At 35.5% G+C, this 13,253-nt stretch overlaps 1 protein-coding gene across 2 annotated transcripts in view; it reads left to right on the top strand.

Moving 5' to 3' along the window:
- The window catches only part of ACE (angiotensin I converting enzyme), a 58,605-nt gene that overhangs the window by 3,394 nt on the left and 41,958 nt on the right, over positions 1–13,253 (top strand). For both annotated transcript variants that reach the window (XM_087918090.1, XM_026717315.2), the window contains exon 2: positions 12,005–12,172. In XM_087918090.1, the coding sequence (XP_087774216.1) occupies positions 12,005–12,172 (168 nt within the window). The remainder of the gene's footprint in view (positions 1–12,004; positions 12,173–13,253) is intronic.

The raw sequence follows: 13,253 nt of genomic DNA, 5'->3' as shown, positions 1-13,253 counted from the left end.
GTATTTATTTAAAAATAATTGTTTTTATGATGTTACAATTTGACTGACTCTAAATATATATAAGAGGAGCAAGTAGCTTTCTTGGCATTAACAAGTAAAAAAGTGCGCTGGAACATGGTGAAAGACAATCAGCAATGTTTCTAAAATAAGAACTTATTAAATTTAGGGATAGTTTTCCTTTAAAATGGCTAGAAATTTTTTTTTTCAATTGTGTGAACTGTGTTACCTATAGTCAACCCAGAAAACAAACACTTTAAATGTATGATCCAAATTAATTTAATGATTCCTGGGAAGAAATTCAAAAAGCATGCTTACCTAATCAGGTAAACCTAACAATGATTAATTGTGGCTTCAATGTAATTATAAACATTAATCTATAGAAAAGATCTTGGTATCAAAATCATAGAGAATTTTTTAAAAGATTTAAAAACTGAAGCTTACTATACTTCAACCTGTAGACTATCCATATATTTCCAAATTACAGCTAGGGCTGGTGGGCTGCCTAGCCAGAGTGCCTTTCTGGTCTGGTGTTCAGTAACATGTTGTTTCAGCAATAATAAGAAGCAGTAAAGAATAAAACACAACAAAAATATATTGTCTCATAGATGAATGTCTCCTACTTACTTTGCATGTGGTTGTATGTGTGATTTCATCTGCTTACATAAATGGCTTAAAATGATGCCACCTAAAATACAAACTGATTGTCTAGGCTAAAAGAAATGGGACAGCTGAATAATTCTGCAAGCAATTCCTTGATTTTTTGACTTGCTTATCCCCTACTCCATATTACTACTTTCACCATATGACATAATACCAGGTGATATTTATTGCTACAATTTTTTCCTATTTGAGTACGTATTGAAAAGTGACACTTGGGCTGTCAAGGAAAACGACATAAAGGTGCTGCTTCCTGTTTGTGTCCTGTTTTGCTTCCTTACCTCTATTTTCTGTATTATACATGTACCATAAAAATGACACAATCTAATAAACTGTAATGAAATAGAATGCTAAGACAAGACTGACATACACCTAGCTTTCGTAACCATAAGATACAAACAGTACTCCTGTTTTTTTCCATATATAAGCTAAAACAAGCAAGCCAACATAAGCAATGTTTTGTACAATTTAACTTTTCTTGGCATAGAAGAAGCAGGATAGCATTTTAGTCCAAAAGTACATTCAACATTGAATTCATTGAATGTACCATTAACTAGGGCCAATAAACGTATTTTTTCCTATTATGCTTGGTTGTAATAAGGGCACATACCTGCACTTTACTATTTTTCTCCTGTGACATAGATGCAAGAAAAAGGTAAAAATAATGTTCCAGTTTTCAACTAATAATTGGTTTATAATTGCCTAACCTTGGCAAATTCAGCTTTGTTTACAGTTTAATCAGATAATCTATGATTCTAATATCTATTGATAGAATTTGCCTTACTCAGGCAGTTTACAGATTGTCCTCTATTTCCATGGGTTTTTTAAAAACAACAATCAGAATAGTCTGGAAGATATTTTGTGTATTATTTACGCATGCATAGCCATAAACAGTTTCACTCTGTCCTATATTTCCAGAAAGATTTAAGAACTAGGAGTAATTACTTTGAGAATAACTTTGCAATTCCTCTGATCTGATCTTTTTTTCCTGTACTTCCTTAAAGGTTTTGAATGTGGTTAAATTATTTAGCATATACTATACATTTAATCTTGAAATAGGCATATACTATACAGAACTAGAGTTCTAATTCAAATGTCAAATGTAAAGAGTATAGAAGTAGCTTCATAGAAAAAACCAGTCAGTGATTTTTTTCCCCCTAGTTAAATGCAAATTTTTTGCATACCTAATTTTATTTAATAGAATTACAAAAGGAACATTTTCATTGAAAATGTTTCCTTCAACAAACAGCAAGTTTTGGCACTCAATTCTGAGATATGCTTCATATAAGCAGCATTAGAGAAAGCTAAAAAATGACAACTGAGAAGAGTGGGGAGATAATAGCTTATTTTTGAGGATTCATAGACAAGTACATCTGAGAGTCAATATTTATAGAGAGGAATTGATTTAACATTTGCCAACAACTCTGAAAATGAGAACAAAATGTTTGGAAATGTATTATCTCTTAATGGGTTTCTTACAGAAAGGATAAAACCAAAGGGAAAATCTAGCAATGAAACCATGAGTTAGGTAGAGAAGATGGAAGCAATCTGATCAAGGGCCACTGCTCTATCAGCTGAAAAATAGAATCCAATTTCTGATACTGAATACTAAGAATAATGATTGGCATTCTGCATTAGTACCCTCCCCTCTCAGATAGCTATATCAAAACTGATTTGTCTGAAGTATTATGAATGAATGAATTCTTTATTGGCCAAGTGTGATTAGACGCACAAGGAATTTGTCTTGGTGCATATGCTCTCAGCGTACTTAAAAAGAAAAGATACATCCATCAAGAATCATAAGGCACAACACTTAATATAGCCATAAGGTACAAATAAGCAATCAAATCATACTAGGAAACAGTCAATATAAATTGTAAGAATACAAGTAACAAAATTACAGTCATACAGTCACAGTGGGAGGGGATGGATGATAGGAGTGATGAGAAGATTAATAGTAATTAATAGTAATGCAGACTTAGTAAATAGTTTGACAGTGTTGAGGGAATTATTTGTTTAGAAGAGTGATGTCTGACACAACTGTCCTTGTGTCTGGTTGTTGTATGATTGCTCTATAGCGTCGTTTTGAGGCTAGGAGTTGAAACAGTTTATGTCCGGGATGTGAGGGGTCTGTACATATTTTCACAGCCCTCTTTTTGACTTATGCAGTATACAGGTTCTCAATGGAAGGCAGGTTGGTAGTAATTATTTTTTCTGCAGTCCTAATTATCCTCTGAAGTCTGTGTCTGTCCTGTTTGGTTGCAGAACCAAACCAGTTATAGAGGTGCAGATGACAGACTCAATAATTCCTCTGTAGAACTGTATCAGCAGCTCCTTGGGCAGTTTGAGCTTTCTCAGTTAGCGCAGAAAAAACATTCTTTGTTGTGCTTTTTTGATGACGTTTTTGATGTTAGGTGTCCATTTTAGGTCTTGAGATATGATAGAACCTAGAAATTTGAAGGCCGCTACTGTTGATACCGTGTTATCTAGTATTGTAAGAGGTGGTAGTATAGGAAGGTTTCTCCTAAAATCTACCACCATTTCTACGGTTTTGAGTGTGTTCAGTTCCAGATTGTTCCTGTCACGAGGTTAATTGTTCAACCTCTTGCTTGTATGTGGATTCATTGTTGTCTTGAATTAGACCAATCACTGTATCATCTGCAAACTTCAGAAGTTTAACAGATGAATCATTTGAGATGCAGTCATTGGTGTATAGGGAGAAGAGAAGTGGAGAGAGCACACAGCCTTGGGGTGGGGCTGTGCTGAACTGAAGTCTACAAAGAGGACCCTTGACTAGGTCTTTGGAGATTCAAGATGTTGTAGGATGTAGTGCAGAGCCATATTAACAGCATCATCTGTTGATCTATTTGCTCGGTATGCAAATTGCAGGGGGTCTAACAGCGGATCCATGATGGTTTTCAGGTGGGACAGCACTAGCCTTTCAAAGGTTTTCACAGCTACAGATGTTAGAGCAACTGGTCTGTAGTCATTCAGTTCCTTGATGGAGGGCTTCTTCAGCACTGGGCTGATAGCAAGAAAGAACATAGCACATCTCCAATGATTTATTGAAGATTCGGGTGAAAAGGGGGGCCAATTGGTCAGCACAGACTTTTAGGCAAGAAAGAGTTATCTTGTCTGGGGCTGGTGCTTTTCCTGGCTTTTGTCTGTGAAATAGATCTTGCACTTCTTTTTCTGTGATCACCAGGGGTTGTAAACCTAATGGGTTGGGATCAGTTGTGGGAGGCTTGGCTATTGTTGGTGTGTCTGAGATGGGGGTTGTGGAGATGGGTAGCTGTAGTTTCCTTTCAAACCTGCAGTAGAACACATTCAGGTCATCTGCCAGTTGTTGATTTCCTTCAGCCTGGGAAGGAGGTTTGCTGAAGCCAGTGATATTTTTAAGAGTTTTCCATATATTTGCTGATTCATTTGTTGAGAACTGATTCCTTAACTTTTTGAAGTAGCTCCTTTTTGCTGCTCTGATCTCCCTTGTTAATATGTTTTTGCCCTGATTGTACAGCATTCTATCACCTTTTCTATAGACTTCCTCTTTGGAGCAACGTATCTGGTTGAGTTTAGCTGTGAACCAAGATTTATTGTTTCTGTATATTCACAGGTTTCTGGTCAGTACACATAGGTCTTCACAGAAGTTGACATATGATGTTACAGTATTTGTGAGTCATCTAACTCTGCAGGTGTATCTTCAAAAACATTCCAATCAGTGCAATAAAGGCAAGTCTGTAGCTTTAGCTTTGCCTCCTCAGTTGAAGTCCTCACTGATTTAATTGTTGGTTTCATGGTTTTAAGTCTTTGTCTATAGGCAGGTACAAGGTAATTCATGCAGTGATCAGAGTGTCCCACAGCTGCTCAAGGTAAAGACTGATAAGCATTCTTTTTTTTTGGTGTTGTGTAGCAATGGTTTAAAGTATTTTTGCCTCTAGTAGGACAATTGACATTCTGAAAATATTTTGGAAGCTCTTTCTTTAAGTTGCCTTTGTTGAAATATCTTAAAATTATAGGAAGGGAATCTGGATATTTGGCTTCAGCCTCCATGATCTGATCAGCAAGAGTTCATAATGCCTTGTTTATACAAGCTTGTGGGGAAACATACACAGCTATTAGGAGAAATCAGGATAACTCATGTGGAGAATAAAATGGTTTACAGCTGATAAGTAAAAACTTTAAGTTTTCATCACAGAATTTATAGATTATAGTTATATCCTGAGACCAGCTGGTTTTTTTAAAAAATAAGTCTTTTATTTTTTTATATTTTAAAAACATCTCTTGGTGAACAATATGGTTCTAGGTTTTTACATTTCAATACAAATGTGGCCTTGATTACATATTCTTTTATCATAATCAATTTCGTAATTTATATTCATCACAATTATTATATTCATTTTCAATTGATAGCTTATTTCATTTTTCTTTAAATATTCTCATATCTTATTTTAAAATGGTATCTAAAATTCTTATTTCATTCCTATATTCATTATACTTATATACTTTTATCTGACATATTTGCAATATAATCACATACTTTTATTTCATTCACTACTCAATTAATTTCATCATAGTTCTAATAATTCAAGAAAAAAATTACCCCTTTTAATTATCAATTCAAGTGTGCCACCCTTTTAACTTATACATTCCTCAGTTTACTCCCCTTTAATTCATAATAAAATTTTACCATAATATAATTACTTTTTAATTATCACATTCTAGATTAATAACAATAGTCTCCTAACTACTGCATATCACACACACACACACACACACACACACACACACACAGTCAGATTCCACATGATATTTTTTCCTTCAATTGCATTCTAAATCATTGTTTCAGAAGTATTAGTATATGCAATTAATTATAGAAACTGATATTAATCTTTCTATTACAATCTTTATCATTCATTTTAACTTTATTCTTCTTTACACTTATCATTCTTATCATGAATTCCCATTTCCACAATTATTCCAGTTAGAGCTATATGTGTTTAGCCATAATTCTTAAAAATGAAAACCCCCCACAAAAAATCAGTTTCAGACTTTTCAATTTTAAAGTCTATATTCTTGTATACCATAACATATTACCTTGCAGAATCCCCTTTCCTATTCCTCATCTACCCATTATCTCTAGGTCTCCTAACTATGTAGTTTCTTTTCATTTTTGTTCACTTTCTGCTTCCGCTTTATTATTTCCCTCCATTTCTTATTCCAGTTTTTATTCTCCTCCCTCTCTTAAAGTTTCTTCTGTAACTCCCCTTTTTGCTGTTTCCTTTTTCTTTGTTTAACTTTCCAAGTAAGTCCCTCTTTAATTATCTCATCAAACCTCCACGTTTTAATTTTAAGTTTTTCTTTCTCTTGTTTTAATGTTCATTGTTCCATTTGACCTTTAATGCTGGTTACTTCTTTGTTGGGCTCCTCCCCTTCTTAGTTCCTTTTTCAATTTTTTCCAAAGTCACCAAGTAACCCCAGGGTAATTTCTTTCACACTTCTTTTTTTTTGTCTTTATGATATTATGTCTTTTCACTTTTCAGGGTCTCTGTATTATTGTAACAAAGTTCCTCTTATTTTGTATCAAGTTCCAGTTTTAAAAGGACCAAAAACTTTTTAAAGAGACACTGAAATTTTTCCTTTATTATTAGGTGGTGCTCTCTGTTATGTACAACTTCTGCCCTTTCTTTTCACTTTCTGTTCCCCTTTTTCAGGCGTTTAAATTTCAATAATTAAATGAATCAAATTATTAATTTTTTTTCTTTTTAACATGTTCAATTTCAGCATTTAATTATGTCTGTTTAATTTAATTTCCAAGTCTTTTATAGTAAATATTTTCTTCTAACTTCCTCTTTCAATTAGCTCTTTTCAAAGTTCAAAGCCACTTTCATCTGTTGCCAATTTTCTTTTCTCTCTCTCTGGTCACTGCTTTTTTAAACTTTCCTAAAAATCTCTTTATTTCTTAACTCCAGGGTACCGTATTTTCCATATGTTGCACCTGGTTCATACTTCACTCACAGTTTTTCTGCTCCAGCCCAGTCTTACTTTCCCAGATTGCTTCTTGCCTTCCTGGTGGTCATTTTGAACCACCACTGCCACTCATTTTCAGAGTGGTTTTCCCCTGTCAGGGAAGGGAGATACAGCTCCCCTCAACCCTCCAATAGATCCCCTTTTCTTTACCACCACTCCAGGGTGACTCCAGTCCCGATCGGGCCCCTTCAACAAGGGACCATGGAGTGAAACCATGCACAATCATGGATTTAGCTCTGATGCAACAGGAAGACCAGACCAACTGTTGTTGATATATAAGCGTAAGCCTCCTCCCTCCTTTTTACCTGATCACTCTGCAATTCTGTCGGCTCTTTTTATCTGAAACCCTGGGATATACATGCTGCTATCAATTTCCTCATTTAGCCAGGTTTCAGTAAAGCAGAGAGCTGCTGAGTTGTAAATATCAGGATTGCATCTATTTAAAAGGAGTATTTCATCCATCTTGTTAGCAAGTGAACGTAAATTAATCAGAAAGATGGAAGGGAGACGGGTTCCCCCCTATTCCTTAGTCTATTCATATTTCCCACTCTTTTACCTCGTCTCCTTTTCTGCCATCTCTTTCTCTGTTTTTTTGTGGTAATCTATTGCTTCGGGAAATTTGCTTCTTCCTGAGTTAGAATCTCTTCTGCATTTGTAAAGACAGGGGTGGTGGTGGTGGTGGTGAGGACAAAGAAAGCTGCTCCTTAAAAAAACATTGCTTAATTCTTAGCAGATGGCGTATGAAATTCGTAGTGAATTGCAGAGAATAATAAAAAATAAAGAAACCATTAGAGAGTATTTCACAGAGGCAACTGTCGGCAGTGCCATCTTGGATCAAGAGCATACCCAATGGCAAGAAACGTGAGATACTGATGGAAGAGAATATTTGTAACTAAGGTTTGAATTGTGGGGTTCTTGGTACTCTCTGAGATTGGTTGTTTTCATGCAGACATTTCATTACCAAACTAGGTAAAATCATTATTGCAGAAGGGACCAGCCTTGGTGGTTCCTTGATTAGGCTTCTGCTTGCTTTAGCTTGTTTGTCTGAATTGGTAGCTGCTTGATTTAGGTATTATTCACTTCTTCTTGTTGGTCTAATATTAATTTTGGTGTTAATCTCTGCTCATCTGGGTTTGATAGCTGGTGAGGAGATGTCTGGGTCTTTTGTTTTCGTTTTGGTGTTTTGAATGGTATATAGATGTTTTTCATATCTACATACCTGTTGGTGGCTGAGTGTGATGATGATCCCCTAATGCAGTGGTGTCAAACTGGCAGCCGGTGGGCCAGATGTATTACTTGCTAGCCAAGCCCACCTGCATTTTAGCAAAGGGGGGGAAAGTTGTGATACATCACGTAATGAAAACATGACACTGCAAGTTTAACACGCCTGCCCTAATACATAGTAAGGAACTTTACCTAAGGATTCACACTAGAAAGGCAAGAATATTAGAATAATTTTAGACTTCACCAGAAAAAGTTACTCACTTGGAGCTTTCTCTAGAGCTGCAATTGCTATGCTATCTTAATTCTTGTACATCTTCTGTGGATGGACCACATCAGGAATAAATAATCTGATGCTATCTAGATGGGTTAGGCCGCTGTTTTCAGAATCCCTTTCCATTTTCCACATTGGCTGGGATCAATGGAAACTGAAAACCCAAACATTTAGAAGTTACCAAATTTATTAATCTAATTGACCAAATTTGACAACTGGTCAACAACTTCATAGGCACAGCCAAGTATTTTTATTTCCAGAGAAAGTTTTCAATTGTCTTCTTCAGAATGTTTTCACTATTACCCAATTATTGTGCTAAACTAATATTATTTCATGATGCAAATACTAATTCATTGGTGTAAATTTAATGGAGTTTCTACTTGATAGTTATTCTTCCTCCAGGTTCTTTTATTTTTTTGGACAATGATTTGGCTAGGTTCATAATAGATTTGCAGAAATAGAAAAGCAGTGGATTGCTATAGTTTGTAGCTTTCAATGAATAAAATGAATGACAAAAGCAATCCATGTAGCATTTCTTAAGGGAATTGTGTCCCAACATACTCAAATCCAGCTAGAATAAGTTGGAAATGTTTAAAAAGAAAACTGTCTATTACTTCAAGATTAAATTAGATGCTTCAAGAAGACTGATTACTTATGTGAGACTATCTATGTAAAATATATTTAATCTAATTATATATTGGAAATAGCTGGAATCACCTGAAGACATCTTTTTATGAATAGCTTGCTGCATTGAAATGGTACATGCAGATGCTATTTGAAGAAATTTTATCCCATTAAACATCTGTGTGAGATAAGAGTTAAAAATATATATTTATAGAAATGGCTACAGCAATAGATGTCCTCAACTAAGGAATTTTTCATCCTCAAAATACACCTCCCTCTTTTTTTTAAAATTTCCTTAGATAGAGTTAAGACTTTGGGAAGTTATTTTAATGGGAGGAGAAGCTATTAAAGGACCTTTTCTTTTCAAGGAGAAAATAGTATGCCCATCTATACCAAAAAGATCTTGTGTTCCACATACTTTAAGTGACAATATATCCAGAGACCGAATGTTGAGATACATTAATTTGCTTAATATTTGCAGAGAAGAAACTTCATGACTGATAAATTCTTGGTTGTAAAAGGTTCTCTCTGTTCTATCAGATTGGCTATTAGCTTTGAGGGCCTTTTTCCACCATAAAAATGTAGCTTGGCTCACTTTAATAAGTTACCTTGGACTATTTGCTCCATTCCAACTGCTTTTGCCATGTTTGCATATCATTACTCTGGGCATTATATAATGGGTGAGCCAGTTACATAAGTTGTGATCATTCAAAATTTCCAGCTGGAGATTCTTCTGGACTCCAAATCAGAAAATCCAGTTATCCTTCTTTTTCAGTGGTCTGACCCAGAATGCTACATTAGGGAACACTTTGGCCTGAATGAGGCTCATCTCATGTTCTTTCAATTTATGGCGTTAATCCAGGACATGCCTTATTTTACTCTGTGGTTTGGCTCAGGCATTACAGGCAGTTCACGTCAATGGGGGATTTAAACTGTTTCAAGGGAATATATCCAATTTTATGCTAACTACACATACAAGCCATTGGTTTTAATTGATAGATTAATCTAGCACCAGCATTCAGTATTCTGGTTGCTAATTAAAATATAGTAATGTGGTCTTGCCACGTAGTAATAGAAAAGTTAGAAATAAAAAATGAATCATTTGTAAATAAAAATTTAATACGTTCCAAAATAATAAGTCCTTTAATGTCTTTTAATTAAGCCCATTCTGAGTTGTGGTTTGCTTTTTTGCCTTGTCATCCCTATGGCTCTAAAGAGCTAAATGCTCTATAGTGTTTGCTGCCAAATTTTCACAAATACTTAGCCTAGATGTTTAAAACACTAAAGCATATTTAAGGCATTCTTTCTTATCAGCAGCATGCATCTTACTCTTCCACAGTTCTAAAAGTGATTCAGCAACTTCTCCAAGCATGTACTATGGGAAAACCTCTTTAACACATTCTTTGGCCCAGTATTTGTAAACAGCAATGGATCAAGCCCAGTACTTCCTAGTGGAACCACAGACAACTACAATGATCCAATACATATCAATTTTACAGAAGACATTGTTGAAAAAGCACTACGCAATCTAAAGCCATCCCTATCTATTGGACTGGATGGAATATGTGCCTACTTCTTTAAAAAGCTATCCACTGCCATAGCTGAACCTCTAAGCATAATCTTTGAAAAATCTTTCAGGACCAGCTCCTTGCCAAAACTATGGTCACAAGCCACGGTCATCCCCATCTTCAAAAAGGGAGACCCCAGCCTAGTTGAAAATTACTGACCAATCTCCTTATGCTGCATCACCTGTAAAGTCATGGAATCAATCATTAACCAATCCATTATCCGCCATTTAGAGACAAACAACCTTCTCTCTAATAAACAATTTGATTTCAGAAAAAACCTACCCTGTAATCTGCAACTCTTACACAGCAAAAACATATGGACTACACAACTCGATCAGGGCAAAGCAATAGATGCAATCTACATAGACTTCTGTAAAGCCTTTGATTCAGTGGTACACGACAAACTACTCCTAAAACTAAAATCTTACGGTATCTCTGGACACCTGCATAACTGGATAGAAGCATTCCTGTCAAACAGACAACAAATGGTCAAATTTGAGAGTGTCCTATCAAATTCTGTACCTGTTAACAGTGGTGTCCCCCAAGGCAGTGTTTTAGGACCAACTCTCTTCATACTCTACATAAATGACCTCTGTGATCATATTAAGAGAAACTGCATTCTCTTCGCTGATGATGTAAAGCTATTCAACACCACAGACAATACTACTACCCTCCAAAAAGACCTTGACTATGTATCAGAATGGTCAATCAAATGGCAACTTCAAATCTCAACAAATAAATGCTCTGTCTTACATACTGGCAGAAAAAATCAGAAAATAAAATACAAGTTGAATAGTCAAGACCTTGTTGAGGATTCAAACTTTGTCAAGGATCTTGGAGTACTCATCTTAAATGATCTAAGTGCTAGAGCCCACTGTAACTACAAAGCCAAAAAGGCATTAAGAGTTCTTAATCTAATCCTACGTAGCTTCTTCTCTGGTAATATCACACTACTAACTAGAGTATACAAAACATTTTCTAGACCTTACTTGAATACAACTCATCAGTCTGGAATCCATATCATGTATCTAATATTAACACAATTAAAAAGTCCAGAAATATTTCACAACAAATATTTCACAATATTTCACTCCTCTACTCATTGCAGAATACTTTATGTCACCAGACTTGAAACTCTAGACCTAGAAAACCTAGAACTACGCCACCTCCGGTCCGATCTAAATATAGTATATAAAATCATACACTGCAATGTCCTACTTGCAAATGAATACTTCAGCTTCAATCATAACAATACAAGAGCACACAATAGATACAAACTCAAGGTTGACTGCAGAAAATACGACTTCAGCAACAGAGTGGTCAATGTTTGGAATACTCTACCTGACTGTGGTTTCTTCCCCAAACCCCAAAAACTTTAACCTTAGACTGTCTACTATTGACCTCACTCCCTTCCTAAGAGGCCCATGCATGAGCGCACTAATCGTGCCTACCGTCCATGTCCTATTGTTTTTTATTTTCTTATAAGTATCTATCTCATGTATTCAAAACTATATTTATTGTTATACCTGTATCTTGTAAGCAATTGACAAATCAAATAAATACTAAATACTAAAAAAATCAAATAAAGTTTAACATATGTATCAAATGTCTTTGTCTTCCTCTTCTATTACAGATAATGGCTTCTTTGAAGGAGCAAAATTTCACAGAACTTTGGGGAAAAAAAGCTAAGGAGAACTATGGCAACATCTGGCAGAACTTTAGTGATCCACAACTTAAGAAAATAATCAGCTCCATTCAGATCTTGGGTCCTTCCAATTTACCAGTGAAGAAACGGGAACAGGTAAGAATCAGTATTCTAGAAATATGGGTGAATTCTGAGGTGTCAATGAGAAAAAAAAGATTCTAGGCTAAGGGAGAAATGATCCTTAGATAATCTTAGATCCATTCCAAACAATGATGGAGGGGAAGAGGTTGAGGGGGTGAATTAAATGAAGGATTTTGAAAGTACATAGGTAATATTCACAATAACATACTCCAGTCTTGGTTGTATTGAGTGATTATGACGGAAGCATTCTCATATATTTGAAGAGTAATTAGCTGAAGAAGTCTGACACATTCTTTTATTTCTGACTCCAGAGTGCATGCATGAGAAGAAATCTGCACTTGCTTTTTTGGTTTATGCTCCGTGTTACAGGCATTCCCAGTGACACATTTCTAAAAGCAAACAAACAAAAAAGATGCTAGAATGTCAACTGAGAAAAGCAATGACAAACCACTTCTACAGTGTTGCTAAGAAACATATACAGTGTTCACAAGGTTGCCAGGAGTCAAGAATTCAAGATTGTCTTAAAACTGCATACATATATACAAACCAAATAATGTCAATATAAATAGAGTTCTGATTTTGCACTGAAGGGCATTAAAAAGATTGTGGGAAGCCATAGCTCTATCTAGCTAAATAATATGATATTACCCCACTTATCGTATTTCTGTTTAACTGAAAGACAAAGCTTACAAAAGATATGCATCTGGAAGACTGAATGGTCTCCCACTGATCAACTAAATTGTCCTCCCCGCCCAAAAGAACCCCATCTGTATTCTTTGCAGCCTGTGCAATCACCTCCCTTTGTCATTTAATTGTTTTTGTTGCCTCCCTTCTCCTCCTCCCTTTCAAACCAGTGCTCACCCAGAAATTAGCTTCCTTTCATAATAATTTTCTCCAGTAACTTTCTAGATATTTGCCTTCACCAGAAGCTGACATTCTTTTCCTGTTGCTGCCCTCACTTATAACTTATTTTTTGGCTATTGGTCTTCTTTCCCACTTCATTATAATAGCCAAGTTGGTATGCATCTTCACCTTTTCAGATTCTTCCAGTACAAGTCTTGATGCACACATTCCAAACTACTTATTTCTGTGAGGA

The sequence above is a fragment of the Pseudonaja textilis genome, chromosome Z (genome assembly GCF_049901715.1).
Source record: "Pseudonaja textilis isolate UNSWEBS1 chromosome Z, rPseTex1.2, whole genome shotgun sequence".
Classification (NCBI taxonomy): domain Eukaryota; kingdom Metazoa; phylum Chordata; class Lepidosauria; order Squamata; family Elapidae; genus Pseudonaja; species Pseudonaja textilis.
Note: the sequence above shows the minus strand (reverse complement) of the source record. Positions and strands in the feature narration are given on the sequence as shown.